This window comes from Cicer arietinum, chromosome 2 (assembly GCF_000331145.2).
Source record: "Cicer arietinum cultivar CDC Frontier isolate Library 1 chromosome 2, Cicar.CDCFrontier_v2.0, whole genome shotgun sequence".
NCBI classification, from domain to species: domain Eukaryota; kingdom Viridiplantae; phylum Streptophyta; class Magnoliopsida; order Fabales; family Fabaceae; genus Cicer; species Cicer arietinum.
The window spans coordinates 46,598,034-46,620,811 of record NC_021161.2 but is presented as its reverse complement, the minus strand read 5'-3'; the positions used below and the strand labels follow the sequence as shown (position 1 = coordinate 46,620,811).

At 27.8% G+C, this 22,778-nt stretch overlaps 4 protein-coding genes across 4 annotated transcripts; 2 read left to right on the top strand and 2 right to left on the bottom strand.

Annotated features, from left to right (window-relative positions):
* The first annotated feature begins 4,357 nt into the window (after window positions 1-4,357).
* On the top strand, window positions 4,358-6,892 carry LOC101492050 (uncharacterized). The gene is made up of 2 exons (XM_004490983.4): window positions 4,358-4,498; window positions 4,843-6,892. Exon 2 carries the CDS (start codon window positions 4,920-4,922, stop codon window positions 6,597-6,599), a length of 1,680 nt encoding a protein of 559 aa, XP_004491040.1. The 5' UTR covers window positions 4,358-4,498; window positions 4,843-4,919; the 3' UTR covers window positions 6,600-6,892.
* Window positions 6,893-7,834: 942 nt separating this feature from the next.
* On the bottom strand, window positions 7,835-10,912 carry LOC101491731 (staphylococcal-like nuclease CAN2). The gene is made up of 9 exons (XM_004490982.4): window positions 10,670-10,912; window positions 10,515-10,570; window positions 10,032-10,146; window positions 9,790-9,903; window positions 9,061-9,248; window positions 8,921-8,977; window positions 8,593-8,752; window positions 8,435-8,503; window positions 7,835-8,291 (listed from the first exon to the last, which is right to left on the bottom strand). Exons 1-9 carry the CDS (start codon window positions 10,820-10,822, stop codon window positions 8,193-8,195), a joined length of 1,011 nt encoding a protein of 336 aa, XP_004491039.1. The 5' UTR covers window positions 10,823-10,912; the 3' UTR covers window positions 7,835-8,192.
* Window positions 10,913-11,931: 1,019 nt separating this feature from the next.
* LOC101491415 (copper transport protein CCH) lies at window positions 11,932-12,840 on the top strand. Its single transcript, XM_004490981.4, has 3 exons — window positions 11,932-12,087; window positions 12,182-12,257; window positions 12,446-12,840. The coding sequence occupies exons 1-3, from the start codon at window positions 12,079-12,081 to the stop codon at window positions 12,577-12,579; spliced, it is 219 nt and encodes a 72-aa protein (XP_004491038.1). The 5' UTR covers window positions 11,932-12,078; the 3' UTR covers window positions 12,580-12,840.
* A 1,283-nt stretch (window positions 12,841-14,123) lies between these two features.
* LOC101491097 (protein EARLY RESPONSIVE TO DEHYDRATION 15-like) lies at window positions 14,124-14,909 on the bottom strand. The gene is made up of 2 exons (XM_004490980.3): window positions 14,547-14,909; window positions 14,124-14,462 (listed from the first exon to the last, which is right to left on the bottom strand). The coding sequence occupies exons 1-2, from the start codon at window positions 14,794-14,796 to the stop codon at window positions 14,302-14,304; spliced, it is 411 nt and encodes a 136-aa protein (XP_004491037.1). The 5' UTR covers window positions 14,797-14,909; the 3' UTR covers window positions 14,124-14,301.
* Between the last annotated feature and the right edge of the window lie 7,869 nt (window positions 14,910-22,778).

The window sequence follows — 22,778 nt, the reverse complement described above, 5'->3', positions numbered from 1 at the left end:
CATTAAATTCAATAAAAAAACCACCTAATCACTCATAAATATCGACATAAATGTTCTTTATTTAATCTTACAATTATATTATTTTATTTATGGTGATTAATGATTTTATACGTTAAAAATTAAATTACTCATTAATGTCAATCCATTTTTTTAGTAAGATTTTATAAAATAAAAATATATATTCTATTTGACAGAAAATACATAAATTTATTAAAAATAATCATAAAATACGAATATCTGAAAAATTATTTAAAAAGTTACTTCCAATTATTAAAATCTATCATCTATTATATATATTTAAAATAGACTCCAATGCCACAACAACTTTTTTTTTTTTTTTTTATAAACTTTTGATAAAATATATTCAATAATTTTTTTTACAACAACTTCTCATGCTCGCAATTAAAATATCATAATAATAAAACAAATAAATTTATACTATGCTACAATATAATTCAACATTAACATTTTTTTAAAATAAAAATATTAAATAGTAAATCATATTTATAAATTTTTACATCTTATTTTTGGGTTTGTATTTTATATTTTATTTCATCAAATAAATACAAATACCATTATATGTTGAAAAATAAATTAACAATCAAAGTACAATGAGTCAAACAATTATCCTATATAATAAGTTATCATACGAATTTTACAAAATATTTTAAAAATTAAATTAGATGAGTGTGAAAAACATGATTTCCCCTCATTTTAATTTTACTAATCATATTCAATTATTACAAATCAATAAAGTAATATTATAAGATAACTATATTTATAATACATAAAATATTATTTATAAAACTTATAAAATTAATTAATTAATATCCGCGCAGCGCGTGGGCCATAATCTATTTTATATTAGTTTTGAAACATTCAATTTATAAATTTATGTACTTTTTCACGTTTTCAATTTTATATGTTCATTCTAATTCTGTCAATCTCATTGTCGATCTAATTATTTGAAACAGTTCATTCGTGTGTGCATTGAAATTGTTCAAATAATTATTTGACACAGTCAAAAAACTTCAAGAGTGGTTGAAAAAAATTATATGCAAGAAAAGTTTGTGAATGTTTAAGACATAGAAAATTTCGAGTCAATAATGAAATAGTTAGAAGTTTTTCATTTTCAAATATTTAATATTATTCATTTTTTTTTTCAATTATGCTGTATTTTTTTTAATTATAAAAAAAATGTTACGGGAGACACATTCAACATAGGAAAAAAAACTTATTTCCTATGCAATAATGTTGATATATGATTTTGAACAATAATTGACAATAGAAAAACAATATTATTGAAGTATCTGTGAACTAAGGGTGTGTTACACATACTGTAGTATAGATAATGTGGCATAGATCTTATGTGTATGTAGTCGAACTTGAATGGTTTGCATTTTTGTTGTATGAGTTATTTTTAAGTGTATTGATGAGTTATTGAGTGATAAGTTAAAACTGAAATTATATAATGTATGAAATAATTGTATTATATATTGATGAGTCATTGAGTGATAAGTTAAAGGTTTGCATTATATACTGGAATGTGCCCCCAGAATTTTGGTGAGTTGACAAATATTGGAGGATATGACATAGATGAAGAATTTTAGAGGGTTCTGATTTAATTATTATAATAAATAATAGACTAGACAGTTTTCCTCGATACATGATTTATCAAACCCTACATTACCAATAATGCTTTTTTCTTTCATAAGTAAAGTAAATTGAGAGTCATTGTCCATCCTATCATATCGTTTTTGCAAATATGGTAGAATTTATAGAAAATGAACAAAGGCGAGAGAAGACATCAAGGGAGGAATGAAAGAAAATTGAGGAAGAAGACTTCTCAACAATGTGTATATAAAAACATAATTTGTTGCAATTTAATCCAATATTATTGTCCATTATTCAGGATACAACTTTCAAATTTAAAAAATATCAAATAAATCCTTAAAATTTATTTATACGATAGTTAACTTGTCAGTTCACCGAAATTAACTCTTTTAATTAACTAATATTGATGGAGAAATTAATTTTATAAACGATGAAAAAAATTATAGACTATTTTAAAATTATAGTAAGTGAGTAATTAAGTTGATATAAATTAATAAAATAAAAGACAAAATTGAATATATAATCTACTAGTACTTACTTACCAATAGATGGTATCTTCGGTAAGAAAAAACTGCAATATGTATTTTTTGAAGTTAAATTTTTCTGACTCTACGAAAATCTTTGCTTTACCAAGAAATAAACTACAATGAAGTTTTCTACGTTTTATTTTATTATAATTTTTTTATGTAGTTTTCTACTTTTTGTTTTATTGTAAAACGAAAGTCAAATTGATGCATGACAGCATGAGCATAATAATAACCTGAAGAAAGGCATTACTAATACTAGGTAGCCAACCCAACGTACCACAATGATTCCCAAAAGTCAAAACTATAACTAGATGGAGTATTTCAATAGCAATAATTAATAAAAAAATACTAATATTGTGAAGCAGGTAATGAAATACACACAGCAAAATATTTCTTCTGCAATGAAATATAAATAAAATGATTGAATTAAGTATTAAGAAAATATTATTGATTATATTTAATATATTCAATTCCATTTATAATTTAAACAATGACTTATATGAAAAAATGACCAAAATACATACAAAAAATAACTTCTGATCATATTTAAGTTTATTGTATAAATTGTCTTTTAATGATTAATAAATGAAATCATTGTAATTATAAAAAAAATATTAAATGACAGTCTATAATCTTATCATTAAATAAAACAGAAGTTATTAATTTTTGTTTAATATTTTATTTAAAAAATATTAATTAATATGTTTTATTTTAAAAATGATGTCATATGAAAAATATATCAAATATTGTAGAAGAGTTTATATTTGTGTGTTCTTTTGTAATCTTAATTTTGTAATTGTTTTTTAAATTTTATAAATCATTTTGTAATTTTAATATAATTTTAAATTTAACTATTATTTTGGTGCAAATTAATTCTCTTTTTTGAGAAGTAATGATTCGGTCAAGGTACCTCAATTTCATTCTCCTTTATGATAATTTTATAAAGATGTCTTTCCCTTGTCTAGTTTTTGAATTTTCTTTGTTATTTTTAATTTTAACAACAAAAAAAAGCTCAAGTCGCACAACCAGAGACGAATGCACATGCAACTAACTAAGTTGTTTGTTTTGGTATGATTTATTGAATAATTTTATTTACTCTCATTAAATAATTTTTTTACGGAATCTCTCATTCAAAATTTAACTATTGTCCCCACTTAAAAAATATTAAATCTTGCTAAGAGTATAAGATACAGAATATAGAGTAGAAATTTTTTATAGATAAAATATTTTAAAGTATTTGAATGTACAACATTCAAATTATTTTAAAACAAATATTTTTATATTTATATCTAAAAAAAATATTTTTAGATTTTTATTTTTAACAAGTGTCTCAAAAACATTTATTAATATTTATTTACTTTTATTTATGAAGAATGTAATATAGAATTGTTTAAGAGATAAGTTATTAAATAATTATTTAATTGTATATACAAATAGTAATTTTATAGTATTTTTTGTAGCGTTAAAAATAAAAAAATAATTTCAATATATAAGTCACGTAAAGAGACATTATAACTCGCATAAGTTGATTGTATTTTCAATTTTATAGTTATATAATTGTGTAGATTTGTAATTTTTAAATTCGTGCTAAATGAAATTACGCTGTCATTTATTATCGTTTATACATTGATATAGTTTTAAATACTTGTGAGTTGTGATATATAATATTATCCCACTTATCAAAATATCGAATCTCTCAAAATGCTTAACTATAGAAAACCAGTCAATGAAGTAAATTGCATATAGTAGTAGTCAATAATGTGTAGCACCTCATGCCAGCTTCAACCATAGATTATTAGATACAATAAAATATGACAGCGCAAATTAAACAAATAAAATAAACAGCTTTTACACATCATACAAATTAAATCATATTTAAACATGGAATAGTCTGGTTAAATTTTAATATTTATTTATATAGAAATTTTTTTAAAAAAATATAAATAATATCGTATGTAATATAAAAATATTTTTTTCGTGTCTTTTTGTTTTACATACACTACAGCGACAGAATTTCTAGATGGGTTTGAACTTTCAATGATTTTTCTATTGAAAGTTTTTAACTATTGTTTTCACTTGTTGCTGAAAAAAGAAAGATATTCTCCAATCTCCACTAATCAAATAAATAATTAAATACTAGGAAATTATTGTTATTATTATTTGTTCTTTCACTTTTCTTCTTCTGACAAGTTGCGTTAACCAATCTTTCTGAGCATTTCATGTTTCATGCGATTAGTTTGTTTTACATTTGTATATAGTTTCTACACTTCAGATTCCAATTCTTGTTTCTGTGTTTTTCCCAGAATATAACTCTTTACTTGGATTCAACGCTTTCTTCTTGTTTTCTCAGTTCCTAGGTATGTTTCTATTCATTATTCCTTAAAAGTTTAATTTATTTTTTTTTTGCAAATTTCAGTGTTAGCTGTTTCATGAGATGAATCAGTTGTTATTATTAAACTGGATATTGGATTTTAATTTTTTTAGTATATGAATTGTGAGTTTAATTTGGAAAAGTTTGTAAAGATCTGTTTATAGGGTTATTACTTATCATCACTTGTATCAAGTTCAAGTCTTTCTTTTCTTTTTTATTTTATTTTATGTTATTTTTGCTTGGATACTTTGTTTTTTCTTTATAGATTGGCATGAAATTTGTTTTGGATTTGAATACTTAGCACAAATTGTTATGTTTTTGTTCTTGCAGTATTTGTTCTGTACAATTACCATTGATTTGTGAGGTTTTGATTTTGATTGAGAAAGCTTAAACTTCATTATATCAGAATGGTTTCTGTTGATAATGGTAAAGATGAAATTGAGGAATGTAATAATGGAAGCATAACAAAAGAGTTTGATTCCATAGACATTTCATCTTCTCGAAGAACATTGGTGACCGGAGAAAATCCCGGGAGAAAGTTCCCGGGGACGTTGAATTCTATTCCTAACAGGATCAGCTTCTTGAATCTTGGTTCTGCATCTGCTAAATTTAAGCGGCTCGCAACTCAGATGGACCAGGCTTCACAAGCCGTCCCTACTCCTAGTTCGCGTAGCATAAGAGAACGGTTCAGTGGCATGTTTGCTAAGAAACTTGATTGGGGTTCGATTAAGAAGATGTCGGTAGAATGGATTAGGAATCCGATGAACATGGCACTTTTCGCGTGGATCTTATGTGTCGCTGTTTCGGGTGCGATCCTGTTCCTTGTCATGACTGGTATGTTGAATGGAGTGCTAAAGAAGTCGCAAAGGAATGCGTGGTTTGAAGTAAACAATCAAATACTCAATGCATTGTTTACACTGATGTGTTTGTATAATCATCCAAAGAGGTTCTACCACCTTGTACTTTTATGCAGATGGAGTCCAAAAGATATCATTAGACTTAGAAATGAGTACTGCAAGAATGGAACGTATAAGCCGCATGAATGGATGCACATGATGGTAGTGGTGATTCTTTTTCATTTGAACTGCTTTGCTCAATATGCACTTTGTGGTCTAAACTGGGGGTATAAACGATCTCAGCGCCCAGCCATCGGAGTTGGAATATGTATATCTTTTGCAATTGGTGCGCCTGCGATTGCTGGTCTATATACCATTCTTAGTCCACTAGGTAGAGATTATGATTCTGGAACGGACGAAGAATCGCAGGTTCAAATCTCAGCTACTACTCTAAAGCAAGAGCAGATGAGAATGAAATCATTTGAGAAGAAATATTCATTTGCATCTCGAGATCAACAAAGGACTGCCGAAAGTAGACCGCAGTGGAGCGGAGGAATACTCGACATATGGGACGATATCTCTCAAGCATATCTATCGCTTTTCTGTACTTTTTGTGTATTTGGTTGGAATATGGAGAGACTTGGTTTTGGAAACATGTATGTTCACATTGCCACTTTTATGCTGTTCTGTATGGCACCCTTTTGGATTTTTATCTTGGCTGCTGTTAATATCGAGGATGATACCGTTAGGCAAGCTCTAGTAGGTGCCGGCATCGTTCTATGCTTTTTCGGTTTACTCTATGGTGGCTTTTGGAGGATCCAAATGAGAAAGAGGTACAATTTACCTACTTATGATTTCTGTTTCGGCAAGCCTTCAGTTTCCGATTGCACACTTTGGCTATGCTGTTGTTGGTGCTCTCTTGCTCAAGAAGTGCGGACAGCGGACGCCTATAATATCGTAGAAGATAAATTCTTCAGCAAAGAAATTAAAACTGTTGACCAACTTCAAATTTCACCATTGCATCGCGAAGGTGTCACATCAACCAAACCCGACACTAGTTCTCCTTTGGGTGTCAACTCTTCTCCTTCGACATTCAAACCGTCGAGTCCTCTAAGTTCGAGCAGTTTCTTTATGGGATATCGTAGTCCAGAAGGACCACTATCTTCAGTAAAAGAAGAGCTTTCTGAAAAAGATAAAGAAGTAACAATGAATCCACCAACTCCACCATTGATACAAAGACAATCTCCTTAGTTCTGTGCATCCTAACTCATGGTTTTTTACTCTTTCACCCTGCTCATACTCGTTTATATCGACTGTGTATTTGAGGAGCTGCGTTTTAGCTGTTGATTTATCAGCTGCATCATGTAATTGATTTAGTAAATGTCTGTATCAAATCAAAGTATTTTCTTTCTTGTTTGAGGCTTTCTTTACATCCACATGAAATGATTGTAGAGAGCATTGTACAGTACATTCTTAAACTATGTGTTCCTTCTTGTGAAAGTTCAATTCATGAATGTAGATAAGCAACCAGGTTTTGTTTTCAACTTTCTATATTGGATGAAATGCTTGTATAGCTTTCCTTGTTCTATCCAAGAAACAACCTACATAGTTTGTAACAATGATGCGTGCATGAATTTGTTGATTTGTAGTATGTCATGAATTTGTTGATTTGTAGTATGTCATGAATCTGTTCATTTAAGTGCCTATTTGTGTGAGCAGTTGCCCGCCGCACTGTACAGTTAGAAACTTGAAACTATTACTTCAAGTCTAATGTGCCTCGTGATGCAAGAAATGCATGTTCTGATGTGGATCCAAACATTGTCTAAGTTTTAAAGAGTTAATGATATTGTTCAAATATTTCTCAATGATTATAACTGGTGTGATTTCTGATGAATAGTTAATGGAATTTGAGTTGAAAAGAGGTTTGATAAATTTTAGTTTAGAGATTAAAATTGAAAATGTATCATATGGCGAGTTCATTGTTTAAGTATTTTGGATATATCATACAAAATAAGGGATATTTGGAAGGAGTTGTTAATCAGAGTAATATGGTTCAAGAAAGATGAATAAAATAGAATTCTTTATGTGTAGTATTTGTCATAGAGAAGACTCAAATTTTAAGGAATATATCATATTGTATCACAATAAAACTAGCAGTGCTGTATATAGCCCAATTGGTGAAATAACTGAACTAACAAAAAGTAAATTTAGTTTTATGTTGAATGTGTTGTCACACAAAACTGTGAGTGAAATTATTAGAGAGAAAGTATCTTGTGTTGTAAGAAAGATGATAGAGTTTCATCTTAAATGGTTTGAAGAGTGTTTAGTCCTTTTAAATTGTGGTTTTAATAATAAACAACATTATGATAAAAATTCAAGTGACTTTAAACTTATGTCATTTTCTTTTAAATGCAACAAATATACAGTAACACACACACTGCATATTTGCTTTCATCTTAAAGATATATATTCTATGATAGATCACATACAGAAATGTTAATCATAAACCTGTATCTGTTGGTGTGTTTTGTACATGAATAAGAATCCTCTTTCTTTTCAACCAATCAAAGCCTTAATGTTGTAGACTTGTACAAGACAATTTTTGTGATCCTTCAGTGTGTTTTGTTCAACAATAAAAATAATATTTCACTTATAGATAATGCAAGGCACCCTCACACCCTATGATTATTTTCATTATTTCCCTCTATAAAATAACAACTTCAAGTACTTATTTTTTTAAACAATTGACCATATTGAAGAATGAGGATACTGAAAGCATTTGCATTTTCTTTCAATGCTGCAATTACTTAAACATTTCTTCTGCTGGTTTGATTTGAGGCAATGTTAATGAGCTTCTCTTCTGTCTTTTCTCCATTCCCATGGTTTCTCCGGATTTTTCGAAGCCCATAATCCAACTCGCTTTCCTCTGGCTTGTTTCTCCCACTAGTGTAACAACATAAGAAAGTTAGGATATACGGCTTTTTTATACAAAAATTTAGATTAGGGGAGACACGTCTTCATACAAATGCAAGCTAGAAAAGTTTTAAAGTCTCTAATTCATTTCCATACTCATCATTAATGCTTACCGATTCTAGTTCTGGTCGTTTGTCATAGGCAGCGTAGTGCCATGCTAAACCCTTCTTTAGCATATATTCCTTTTCATAAAATGAAATCGTCATGAGTAAACTTTGACAGACATAAGATGTAAAGATTTAAATGAACTTAAAATATATGAAATGAATACCTGTACAAAAATGTTATTACAATAGATATCAGCGACACTACGATGATACCGATCTTCTCCATAAACAAGGACCCTCAAAGACTTTCCTTGAACAATCTTTGTCAGTTCCATTTTAGCTTCTTGTCCATATGGCATTTTACTTTCTGGTGCATCAATTCCCCTGTTTCGTTTCTAGAGTTCATCAAATGGTTTTCAAAACAACTTGCACATCCTAAAGTTTTGATATCTTTTGTGTTGTGTAAATGTATTAAGTTTTTAATTGATTGTGTCTGTCTATAGCTACTCCTATGCAAGAATTGATCAATACTTGTGTTTGTTTGATGATTACCTTAGTCGAAGCCGATACTTTTTTGCTAGGATTTCGTTGTTTTCAAAAGGAATCATCCTAAACAAGAAAACAAAGTAAAATATGCTGAATTTGAACTTCGAAGCAAAGAGATTGAGAATTAGGAAGAACTACAAACCAACCGGTATCCTGCATCAATAATCTGTTTATGAAATGCATCTGCCTCTTCATAGTTCCTTCTAGCTCGGGCTTCTGATCTATGCGCAGCTGCTGCATGCACGTTGCCAGGGACACATGATGATTCCCTAGGGTCTGCGACGCTAACATACACTGTTATAGTATCACCATCTGCCACTGCTTTTGCATCAACCTAGTCCAATTGAAGAAAAACAATGAATCATGTCCACTAACATGTTCACCATAACTACGCTTTTAATGATTTGGATTGCACGCATTAAATGCATGATGCAGTAATTGATCTTGGTTATCAAATCTCTAATCATCGGCGTAGATTATTTAAAGATGATTTGGAGAAGTTGTAATGTAATTCGACCGATCTCCAATTAATTGGCGAGATCAACTAATGTGGGTTGTTACACATGATATGATTTGGGAATCCATATGCTTTTTTTAACGAAGAGTGAGTATCTGAAATTATACATGTAAAAGATAATTTGGTGTTTAAAGCTAACAAATTTCCTAAAAATCTCAAAATCATCGATGACAAGCTCTTTCACATCAATCAATTTTGTCACTGAAATCATCCTAAAAGGACTAATCCTACCAAAGAGCTCATAATTTTCAAAATCATTTTAGAATTTTGTTAATCTTAGAAACCAAATTGCTCAACTTCTGCAATTTTAAAGACTAAATTGGCGATTTACACGGCATGATAGTAATTTTATTCTTACCGGCAAGGTGTGCATTTCAAATTGCACTCCATGAGGCAAAGATGTAGCAGGGTGTTGAACAGCTACTTCAACTAGGGTATGTGGTAGTGGAAGACCATAGAAAATCAACAATCCCTATAAATCAAGCAACATAACAAAAATTTGATCTATAATAAGACATGTTTCTGTTATATTACACATTGACACTCACAAATATAAACAAATTAACCAAGTTGAATTGAAGTTTGGAAGTACATGAAAACCTCAACATCTACTTTATGATGTCTTTTCAAGGTCAGAATAACAAGTCTAGCTGCTTCTTCAGGAGTTCTAGGAGGAGGTTTTGCTTCTTTCCAAGCATCTACTAACTTTCTATACCTTCAAAATTCAAAACAGTATAAGAAACATAAAAGGGTATAAATTTGAGTAAACCACTCTTTTAATCCTTAAAGTGTGATGCCTGTCACTTAGGCATCTGACTTAGCTAAAGCCCAAATAAATAGTACACAAATCATCAAAATGTCAATTAGTTTAGTCTCTGACATTAAAATAGCCATAGACTATTTTAAACAGTAAATTATATCTTTCCGATACTATTTTGATTATTGGACGAGTAATTTGAGTTTTAGACTGAGTCAGGCATCAAGTTACATCATCATATACTTTCAATTATGGTTTACCCATAAAAGTTTGTAAAAGTAATGAATTTAACATATATGAACAATGTGTGTGTTGAGTATACTCACCAATTAGCTTGAGTCTTTTTGGAAGACACAACATGTTTGCTCAGTCCTTCAGGAACCTAATAAAAAAAATGGTGGAAAAAAAGAGTGAATTTTTGCAAAAATCGAGGTGAAAATGAATGAGAATTGAATATGTTTGTTTGAATTAAGAATAAAACCTGCGAGGTGTTTTCAAAGTGAACGAGATCATGTGCAAGAGCTGAAACACCAACGGATGATGAGGGCACACCGTGTGGACCAAGTGATTGTGAATCACCAGATGTTGTTGGTTTGCAGCAATTTCCGTAGAGGAATCTCAGAGCGTTTCCCATTGTTGTTGAAACAATAAAAATTGATCAAGTCGAAACTTTAGAGAGAGAGAATCTAGGTGTGAGTGTGTGACAATTATTGTTGTATATTGGGATTGGATAGTTGAGAGAGGTGGAAACTTCCAAAAGTTAGATTAACAAGTGTTGAATTTTGATTGGTTGTTATGGTTTTGACACATGTAAGTGACATGTCTTTGTCAATGGCATAACGTAAATGGTGGGAAACTTCTTTGCGTGTTGTGATATGAATGAATACTTGTTTGACAATGGAATGGAACGTTGATATTTTGGGTACCAAAATTGAATCATGTGATTAATCCTTTTATAAATCTACCGACATGTATTTTTGATGTATTTTGGCATGCAAAAATTTAATATAAAATCCGCTACAAATAAGATACTTCTATGGAAATTTACTTTCTATGCCCATCTTTGTAGTTTTGTTAATTTTTATGTATTTTTTATTTGAATGTATTATGTTTGATTTATTAATATGTATCTGATTTATAATTGTTTTTATTAATTTGATTATTTATAAATACAAAAATTTTATTTTATTGTCGTATTTTAGAAATGAAATCTTCTATTAATTTAAAATAAATAAATAATCATAAATCCATTATATCGTCGTATATCATATGATTGAGTATCTCATATATGCAACCTTATACTATAGTTCAAAAAAGTAGAACATTTTAATAATTTTTTTAAAAGTAGAGTAGAGGTTTTTAAAAAAAAAATAGGGGTATAATAAAATTAAAAAATCCTATATTTCATCTAAAATTTGAGTAATAGTTGAGTAGAAAATGAAGTGAATTCAGGGTTTAATATCTTTTTTTAGAGTATGTGCCTATCATTTTTGGAGGTGTATTTAGCAGTTCCATCAACATGGAGACAAGTGTCAGAAATGTAGTAAAAGCATGAGGAATTAGTTCATTGTTAGCTTGTTAATTTCCACTGCATCTTTTATTCACTTGTTTTGGAACCAATTCTTTGTGTGGTTGCCAACCTTACTGAATTAGTGGAGGACAATTACACTCCAGTCAATAGTTAGGAATATTTTTTCAACTTTTATTCACAATAAAGTAGAAGAATTCCATCTTTCAAAGTACAGAATCCTATTCCATCGTAATTGATACAATGTTGCTTATTTATATAATTTTTTTGTTATGTCTTGCACTGCCCTTTTCTTCCTACTAGCTCCTTACATGTTCAAGGGTTGTAGCAACATAGTAGCATAAAAGTTCTATTAAAAAAAAATGGCCAATGTAAGAGACATTCAAAAACGTATCAACTAGCTATTTGATCCTTTTATTTTTCAGCTATGTAAGTGATCAAAGTTTTCTTGTTATGTGTCATCAGGTGGTGGAAGTTAAGGTTGGTTTGCATTGTGATGAGTGTATAAAGAAAATTCTCAAGGCCATTAAGAAGATTGAAGGTAATTAATCAACTAACTTTCAAGCCAATATTTGTTCTCTCTTTGCTATATATATAACACAAAACTCATATGTGTGAAATTCTGACATATGTCGTTAGAAAAAGATTTTTCTTAAAGATGAATAAAATGATTTTATTTTACAAATTTAGTTTCCTTGAATAATTTTTTATTCATTCATGGTGTTGTAGATATCGAGACATATAACGTCGACAAACAATTGAGCAAGGTCATCGTTACAGGCAACGTCACCACTGAAGAAGTGATTGGTGTTCTTCATAAGATTGGCAAGAATGCAACTGCATGGGAAAATGTTCAATGTTGAAATCACAATTCTAATATAAGCAACATAAGAAACATATAGAAAAATTATACCGAAAAACTCTTTGATAGATGATTTATCATGAACTAATAGTTAAAAATTTATGTAGAATCACGTATAACTTGAAGTTCTATCATTTATGTATAATTTGTAGAGGCATTACTATATATCTAATCAATTTTGTAATGTTATTCTTTGAATAAAACACATATGATAGGGTGGTTGTCAATAGTATAAAATGAGAATTATATCAACATTTCATTAGACGCATTTAACTTTTTTTTTTTGCCTATATAATATTCATCTTTCAAAAAAAGTTGTTGGAATTTTGTCCTTGAAACTTCTGAAGTGTTATTTTTTGTTTCTTTGTTTTGGTCATTGTAATATTGTTCTATGATTAAAATTAACTTTTCATATATTATGTTGGACTAAAAACTGTCCTGAATGTTTTTTGAAGGACTAAAACTAGAGAAAGTCTATATTATTAGTTAGATGTTTTGAATGAAATTTAGGCCCTTAATAAGTATGTTTTTTCTACTATGTGTTGAATGATCAGTTATATAGTAAGTGTTGTTCTAGTATTGATTTCTCAAAATGGTGTTTGATAAAGACACTATCTGGAGGTATGTTGTTAAGTGAAACATCATGTTGGTTGGTTTGGTGAGAAACAAATGCGTTCACGTTGCGGGGAATATGTTTGATGAAATGCTTGATAGAGATGTTGTCCAAAATGGGTTGGTTGCGGATATTTTAGATTGATGAGGGGGAAAAGAATAAGGCCAATTGAGGCAGTCACTATTTGTTATTTTCTTTTTCATTTCTGATTAGTTGGATGAAAGCTACTGTGTCAGCTTGCATCCTCCTTCCAATTTCTCAAATCTAACACTTTCTACTCATTAGATATAAACAGAAAAACTTTATATTTTAAAATTTAACCATCTCCTCAGTTGTATGGAATCCGAGTCCAAGTACATTATATGATATGTATCATTAAAAAATATACTTATAGAATTAAAGACATACTTATAGAGAGGTTATTACAAGTAATATTTTAGTAAGAGATTGAGACACATTTTCATTGATGAATATTCTAATCTAGCCACGGTCAATCTTCTTGACTGTGAAGTTTTAGCCTTTTAGGTTTCTCCTTGGTAACATTTTTCAGTTAAGAGTGTGCCTAATTCGACACATTTCACTTAAGTTCGCCGTTTGTGCTTGTGAATGTTTATAGCCATTTTTTCTTAACATTCATAAATTTTTCCTTTTTTTTAATGTGTACTCGAATCAAAATCTAGTACAAACAATAAATTAAAAACAAGTGATATAAAAATCTCCCCTCTCAGAATAAACAAAAGTGAATAAAAGTCAATTAATTTCCCATGACCTTAGTGATATCACGTTCACTCGCCCCAAAACCATTCAGTACTCTTTGTTGATACATTTAATCGCTTCATTGAGATCTACAACGTATAAAGCCTACAAATTTATCAATTAACATCACAGCAGAAGAATGGATCATATAATATAATAAAAAGATATGCAAGATATTGAAAGAAATTATGTTATTATTGAGTTTGTGAAACTAGAACAACCAAGCCAGTCAACAAACAAAATAAAAAAGGAAAAGAAAAATCTGAAATCATAAGTCTTGTTATTTTTTTTCTACTCGTTATGCGACTCTTCTTTTATATGTACAACGCAAACGGTGTTTCCACTTGTCATCATCTACCTAGGCTGATGAATAGCCCGTGGGCTCACTCTGGGCTTAACAATCTTCGGAGCCTTTTCCGCATACCTAGGAACTTCAGCCCATCCATCACATCCTCTCCATTTCAAATCTCGCAACCTCACCATTTCTTTCCCGTCTCCTCCTTCATCTTCGTGTTCTGCACGCGCCAAGATCCATTAATTAAAAAAACATTAAAAAAATATAAAAATAAAAACATAAAGAAATTAAATAATTAGCTTACGTGGCTCGATTTGATGGAAAAGATCATCTTCATCGATCTCGAAATCAGAGAAGTAGGAAGTGTCGTTATGATTTTGGGGATCTTGGAAGCGTTCACGAAGCCAGTAATCACGAAACCAAGGGGATGATTGAACGAGGGCCCACCATTCATCGGAGAAATCGTCCACCGTACGATAAGCGAGTGGGACAAACATCGGAGCGTTGGGATTCAAGGAGGAGGAGGGTGTCTTTGTACCAGAAATCACTTCCATCGTTTTGGTGTGGTAAGAAAACAAGATAAGAATAAGAAGAAAAAGAAAGAAGTTGATGGTGATAAGAGTAAAGTGTTGTGTGTCTTATGTCTAGTTTTGATGCTTATCCACAAAGCTATGGATCACTATTTATAGGCGAATTTCACAATCCCACTTGTTTTTTTTCTTCTTTATATGTATATATTTAATATTTAATTTCTCGGTTTGAGTGAGGGATTTCTTTATATATAAATATCTCCTTTTCTTTTTTCAAGAATATATAAACTGCCACAGATGAAATAATGTATTCTCTAATCTCAATTACCGTTTTTATAAAACACATTTTGATTAAGATCGGTGAACACAAATTTATGTATTTAACTTATACTGTAGATTATATTCGCCAACTGTTTTATACTATATTTTTATTTAATTATCTTTTATAAAAAAGAATAATGTATTCTTTAATACCTATGACTTTTAATAAAATATATTTTAATTAAAATTTGATTAGTTAAACTTTATGTATTTAACTTATATTATAGATTATATGCATTAATTCTTATTAATTTATAATTTTATTAAATGGTTTTTTATAGAAACGATTGAAATGAATATTATAATAGATTTTTTTTTTAATTAGTTAAAAGTTATTTATTTCTTCATTTTATAGAGGTTGCACATTGGAATGTAATCAAGCAGTGAGTTGTTTTTATTTTTTATCAAATTTGAATTTTATTTATTTATTTTAATACATGTTATATATTTAATAAGTCTACGTTCAAATATTATTGCAACTCCATAAAAACAAGTAAAAAATATTAACGCAGTAAAACTGATATGGCAATTGAGAAATTTTAAATTGGACTCAAACGTATATTGGAAATCAAATGTTGGAGTTACATAAGAACAAATGTTGTTGATTTATATAAATGATACACTGGACTTCAAATCATTGTATTGGTCAAAACAATGTACTATAAGTTGGAGGAGTTATTTAAAAAAAAAGGACGAGACCTAGAAACAATGTTAGCTTTTGATTGATTATACACACAAAAATGCATGAATAAGACTGTATCTTAAATTCATAAATCCAATATTCACTAAGTTATGCATTTCCATTGCAGCAAATATATATGACATAAGTTCACATATAAAAGTGGTATGGTTTTCATTATCCTGAATTACGAAGAGTTATGAATGTCTGTTCAAATAGTAATTGCATTAAAATAGAAATTGACAATATAAATAGAGTATAAAAAAATACGGGTTATATAAATCCTTAAGATCATAATAAAAAAAACTTTGTTTGAATATCGTTGACACCTCTGCTCAATCTTATTTATTTTACGGGAGCAGAAAAATAAGAACATATATTACCCTAAAAAATTATAACATACATTACCTTTTTCGTCTCACAATAAATAATACACTTATTTATTTTGCACACAATAAATTAGAGAGTATAATTGAAAACAAAAAATAAATAATTAAAGAGCAAAATTTAAAAAAAAAAATTTAATTGACCCTTTTTTAAAAGATTTTAAAAAAATGATTTTATAGTATTTTATGTTTTTTTATAACATTTTTAAAAATAATTTTAAAAACAAAGCTTCAAATAAAAAATTAGTTTAAATAGTTTATTTTAAAAGATGATTTTAACTATTTCATCTATTTTCTGCAACTCTTTTTAGATAATAAAATTTCAAAAAAAAAAAATTAAAATAAAAAGTTATTTTAAGAAAGTCTTCATAAAAATTACTTTTAAAAGATACATTTTTTTTTTTTGAAATATGACTTTTATCATGTTACAATCTCTAATAAGAAATATCTAAATTATTAAATGTTAAAATTACTTTTTTTTAATTGATGACAAATAAATCTAAAAAACTTTTACTATTTTTAATAAAATTTTATAAAAATTATTTTAATAGTAAAAATTATTTTTTTTTAAATCTTAAACAATCGAACTCAATATCTAATATTGATGATTAAATTTGACACATTTTGAGATATAATATTTATAAATATGTCACTATTGAAATATAGAAAAAGTATTTTTTTTTTAAATATGAAAACACAAACTATTTCATTATTGAGACAATCACATTTTCGATTTTATTAAAATTTAATAATTAAATAAAAAACTATGTATATATATAAATCATAGATAATATATTAGAGAAGAATGGTTGAGGTTATGTTGAATGCTCTCTAGATCTCTCCTTGGACGTAATTAAAGAGAGATGGAATAAAAAATAAAATAAATGTGAGAATGGTGATGCGAGAAGGTAAAGGAAAAGGAGATTGTGTCACACGTGACATGCGTGTGGGGTGGCTATAGCCCAACTAGAGAGGACGCGGTTTTTAGATTGAGCCTATGGGCGCGATACTATGACTGATGACTCATGATTGTGATGCCATTCTTATCCTCTCATTTTTGTCTCTTTCCTCTTTAACAATCGCCACTCCATTTTTACTTCCGTTTATTTTATTTTAGACTAAATTACGTGATTTAGCTTAATTTTAGGTAATGTTTTAGTCTTTTATTTTAATTTTAAGTGACAATTTGATATTTGATATTTTAAAATTTCAACAATGATATCCTTTTTTATATAAAAATTCAAAAAAAAATTCAATCAAAACTCATAAATTTAATTATATTCTTCAATATAATACAAATTTCATCAATTTCTTAACGCAAATCTTCAAATAAACTCATATTTTCATACTTTATTTGATATTTTTAAGAATAAAGGACTAAATCGGAAAAAAAAAGATAAAGCACTAAAATGTTACCTGAAATTAAGTTAAATGACCACAAATGTAATTTAACCTCTATTTTATTTTATCTTATCTTATTTTATCGTCACCTTCCGCACACGACAAATCTATTAATATATATAAATGTGTTTTCGAATTTGTCGTACTTCAAATTGTAATATATGTCACTGTAGTTTTAGAGGATTTAAGAGAGAAATATTAAGTCTCTATTTTAATATGTATTTGATATTTTTTAAAAATGGATTATAAAATAAGTGATTATGTTTAGAAACCATAACTTTTCAAAAAAGTACATGATATAGGCTTATAAGAGACTACCTAACTAGTACTTTCCTAATATCTTGTCTCTTATTATCCTACTTTTTATTTAGAATTAATCTTGTTCTGTTTCAAACTTATTAGAGCATTGGTCGAAAATGTTTAAAAATTATGAAATACTAGTAAAAATATATTAAATTAATAAATAGTTATCACAAAACTAACAAATAATAGATTAACACAATATCTCATACTAATAAATAAATATATAAGTATTAAAATTTATATATATATTCGGTTTGATTTAATTTTAAAAATTAATATAAAACATTCTGATTCGACACAAGGAATTTATTTAAAAAAAAGATTCAAACACATATGATAATATTCATATTTTATATGATTGTTGATTTTTTTTAAGTCAGTCTTTTTATTCAGATTTATTTGAATGCAAACCATTAGTGTAAGTGTAAACAAGTTGTATAATAATAATTTGATTTTACATCTCTCTTGACAAAGTTATATATATCAATATTTAGTTATTATATTGTGACCACTCTAAAAATTTATATTTATATTTTATGTTAATAATATTTAAAGTCGGATATGTTGTTTCTTCGTTTGTCTCCAATTAGATAAAGTCTTCTTGACATCATAATCTTCAATTAAAGTACTAATTTATTTTTCAGAGTAAATTTTCAATAATGAATTTCTTACTCATTAATTTTTTTCTATTTTCTTGAGAATCACACTAACTAACATGACATTTATCTTTTCAATGCACTTTCCTTTTAAGATAGATGATTTTTTTTCCTTTGAGTTCGTTTGCCTTGAAACTCGGTTCACTGCAACAATGCCATTTTAGATAAAATTTTTGGTTGCTCGCTAATATTAGTTATTATATTTTCTTTGATATCATTCTATTAACTTATATATATTTCATCCTCGATTTTTACTTATTATATCAACTACTTCACATGTAGTAGTGAACCAACTGATATATACTGTAGATTAAAATTAATACATTTAAATAGATGATTTCGATTCATTAAAATTATTAAGAAAACTAACTATCTACTAAAAAATAGATATAGCAAATTAAAATACATATAATATATTCCTCTTTATTTTTCGAAATGTAAAAACCTATATCGTGCAGTAAGTTAGTATAACTTTTCTGTTTCGGATCTTTGAATCGATGCGATATTAATTTTGAATAAAATTATATACAAAAGCTAACCATATAAGTTGTACATACATTACCAACATGGCAAAATCCTATCCAATTAGATAAAGTCTTCTTGACTTTAGGATCATCAATTAAAGTACCAATTTGTTTTTCATAGTGAGTTTTCTCTAATGGAATTTCTTGCTTATTAATTGTTTCTTCTAAACTTGTTATTTTCTTGGGAATCACACTAACCGAAATGATATTTCTCTTCTTAATGCATTTTCCTTTGAAGATAGATGATTTTTTACCCTTGAGTTTGCCTTGAAGCTCTTTTTGATGCAACAATGCCATTTCATATAGAGTTTTTGGTTGCTAGCAAATACTAATTATTATATTTTCTTTGATATCGTTTTATTAGCTTATATATATTTCCTCCTCAATTTTTACTTATTTTATCCACTACTTCACATCGATTAGTGAACCAATTATTATATACTTTGGATTAAGATTAATACATTTAAATAGATGGTTTGGATTCATTAAAATTATTAAGATAACAAACTATCCACTAAAAAAATAGATATAACAAATTAACATAAATATAACACATTCCTCCTTATTTTTCGAAATGTAGAAACTTATATTGTATAGTAAGTTAGTATAACTTTTCTCTTCTTGATATTTGAATCGATGCGATATTAAGTTTGAAAAAAAATTATATACAAAACTTAATCAGACAAGTTGTAGATACATTACTAACATGGCAAAATCATATCCCACTAAAGTGTAACATAATTCTAATCGTAACAGAATTCTAACAGACAAATAACCAACTAGTAGTAAAAATAAGGTAGTTTTAGTCCTTGTCACAATTACAACAAAAGTTATAACAACATTCGGTTAATAGAATTCTTTATAACAAATTTGTAGTAAAATTGCATACTTAACATGACAACTGATCCAAAATTTGATATCAATAGTTCATGGTACTAATTATATTGTTTGAAAGAATTATAATGATAATAACTAAAATGCACAACTTATAAAATAAAAAATAAAAAAATCATAACGAATATTAAGTAAAAAATATATGACAACAATTACATTTAAACAAAAAATCTTAACAAACGAACTTATTATATACTACTCAACGAGACTACTACAAAGTGTAAATGAATTTGAATGTTATCAGTGGTTCCTACTAATATTGTGATTATGTTAAATGTGAGTATAAGAGGAGTCAACATTGATTTAACCAAGTCAAAAGGTCATATAACAACTTTCCAACATAAGTGACATAATAAAGTAGTGTTTAAAAATATATATATAAAAAAAAGATTAAAATAAGGTTAATTTGAGTGACAAAAATAACTTCTTCCAACATGTATCCATACATCTAAAACATGGTAGATCAATTATTCAATTAATCAATACTAATAGATTATAATCATTTATTAAGAATAGTTATTAATTAAATTATAGTAATCGTATTAGACAGTAATTAACTAATTATGAGTAGATATTGGATTGAAATTGATCACAATCATTGGAGCCTTTTTTCTTTTTTTTTTTATAAATATTTTTAAAAAGTGATTTTAAATTTATATTTTTAAATTTGATTTTTATGAAAATCTATCTAAAAATAGTAAAAGTAGTTTTACACTCATTTGTTATCGATTAAAAATTAAAATTTTAACATTTAGTAACTTAGATATTCATTATTAGAGTTCTAAAATGATAAACTTCCATTTAAATTAAATGTATTATTCAAAAATAATTTTGGGAAGAGCTTCTCAAAATAGTTTTTCATTTTAATCATTATATTATCCATAAAAAATCGTAGCAAATAGTTAAAAACTTAAAATGATATTGTAAGAAAAATTGGTTAAACCAATAATTTTTCATTCGAAGCTTCAATTTTAAAATTCTTCTATAAAATATTTTAAAACAAAAAGATAAAATATCATAAAACTCATTTCTTTTAAAAATCTTTAACAAGCGGGTTAATTATCTACTAATCCAATGAATCTAAAAACTATGTCGTTTGTAATCACTTTTTTTAAAAGCAAAGATAGAGTGCAAATATATTACTTGATTAATCATTGACATCCCAACTAGGTAGGCACCCCAGGTCAATCGTAATAAAATGAAAAAGAAAAATACAATTCTTGGAGGGACTATACCAAAATCCAAGAGGACAATCTTAAGTTATACAAACTACTGCCTCGTTAAAAACCTTATTAGGAAAAATCTGATGAGTAAAAGCAAAGTGAAGGAAAATAGTAGACATCTACAAAAATTACATTCAACAAGACCAATTATGTTTTCATTATTATCACATCTTGTACCGTTGAAATTCCATCAAAACGTAGAAAAATCTGCACATAATTTGATCTAGTGAACCGAAGACTTCGAACACCCAATGAGGTTGTAAAACTCATGCATAGCATCTATGTTGTCATTGAAACCGACGGTCTTTTGAATTTGTTCAAGTTTGAGTCGAGCAGCTTCTCTCACAGGTTGTATTTTCGTTTGTCTCCAATTAGATAAAGTCTTCTTGACTTCGGGGTCATCAATTAAAGTACCAATTTGTTTTTCAGAGTGAGTTTCTCTAATGGGATTTCTTGCTCATTAATTGTTTCTTTTAAACTTGTTATTTTCTAAGGAATCACAAACCGAAATGATATTTCTCTTCTTGATGCATTTTCCTTTGAAGATAGATGATTTTTTACCCTTGAGTTTACCTTGAAGCTCTTTTCGGTGCAACAAAGCCATTTCAAATAGAGTTTTTGGTTGCTAGCAAATACTAATTATTATATTTTCTTTGATATCGTTTTATTAGCTTATATATATTCCCTCCTCAATTATTACTTATTTTATCCACTACTTCACATCGATTAGTGAACCAATTATTATATACCGTAGATTAAGATTAATACATTTAAATAGATGGTTTGGATTCATTAAAATTATTAAGATAACAAACTATCCACTAAAAAAATAGATATAACAAATTAACATAAATATAACACATTCCTCCTTATTTTTCGAAATGTAGAAACTTATATTGTGTAGTAAGTTAGTATAACTTTTCTCTTCTTGATCTTTGAATCGATGAGATATTAAGTTTGAAAAAAAATTATATACAAAACTTAATCAGTCAAGTTGTAAATACATCACTAACATGGCAAAATCATATCCCACTAAAGTGTAACATAATTCTAATCGTAACAGAATTCTAACAGACAAATAACAAACTAGTAGTAAAAAAAAGGTAGTTTTAGTCCTTGTCACAATTACAACAAAAGTTATAACAACATTCGGTTAACGGAATTTCTTATAACAAATTTGTAGGAAAATTGCATACTTAACATGACTACTGATCCGAAATTTGATATCAATAGTTCATGGTACTAATTATATTGTTTGAAAGAATTATGGTGATAATAACTAAAATGCACAACTTATAAAATAAAAAATAAAAAAACCATCACGAATATGAAGTAAAAAATAAATGACAACAATTATATTTAAACAAAAAAAAATTAACAAAACACACTTATTATATACTACTCAACGAGACTACTACAAAGTGTAAAAGAGTTTGAATGTTATTATTGGTTCTTAATAATATTGTGATTTTGTTAAATGTGAGTATAAGAGGATTCAACATTGATTTGACCAAGTCAAAAGATCATATAACAACTTTCAAACTTAAGTGGTGATTTTGTTAAATGTGAGTATAAGAGGATTCAACATTGATTTGACCAAGTCAAAAGGTCATATAACA

Coding starts and splice junctions, on each gene's coding strand:
- LOC101491415 (XM_004490981.4), top strand. Junction 12,258..12,445: donor GGCCATTAAGAAGATTGAAG/GTAATTAATCAA, acceptor ATGGTGTTGTAG/ATATCGAGACATATAACGTC.
- LOC101492050 (XM_004490983.4), top strand. CDS start 4,920: ATGGTTTCTGTTGATAATGGTAAAGATGAAATTGAGGAATGTAATAAT.
- LOC101491097 (XM_004490980.3), bottom strand. CDS start 14,796: ATGGAAGTGATTTCTGGTACAAAGACACCCTCCTCCTCCTTGAATCCC. Junction 14,463..14,546: donor TTTCCATCAAATCGAGCCAC/GTAAGCTAATTA, acceptor TGGCGCGTGCAG/AACACGAAGATGAAGGAGGA.
- LOC101491731 (XM_004490982.4), bottom strand. CDS start 10,822: ATGGGAAACGCTCTGAGATTCCTCTACGGAAATTGCTGCAAACCAACA. Junction 9,904..10,031: donor ATCATAAAGTAGATGTTGAG/GTTTTCATGTAC, acceptor CTTGATTTATAG/GGATTGTTGATTTTCTATGG. Junction 8,292..8,434: donor AACGACCAGAACTAGAATCG/GTAAGCATTAAT, acceptor TTGTTACACTAG/TGGGAGAAACAAGCCAGAGG.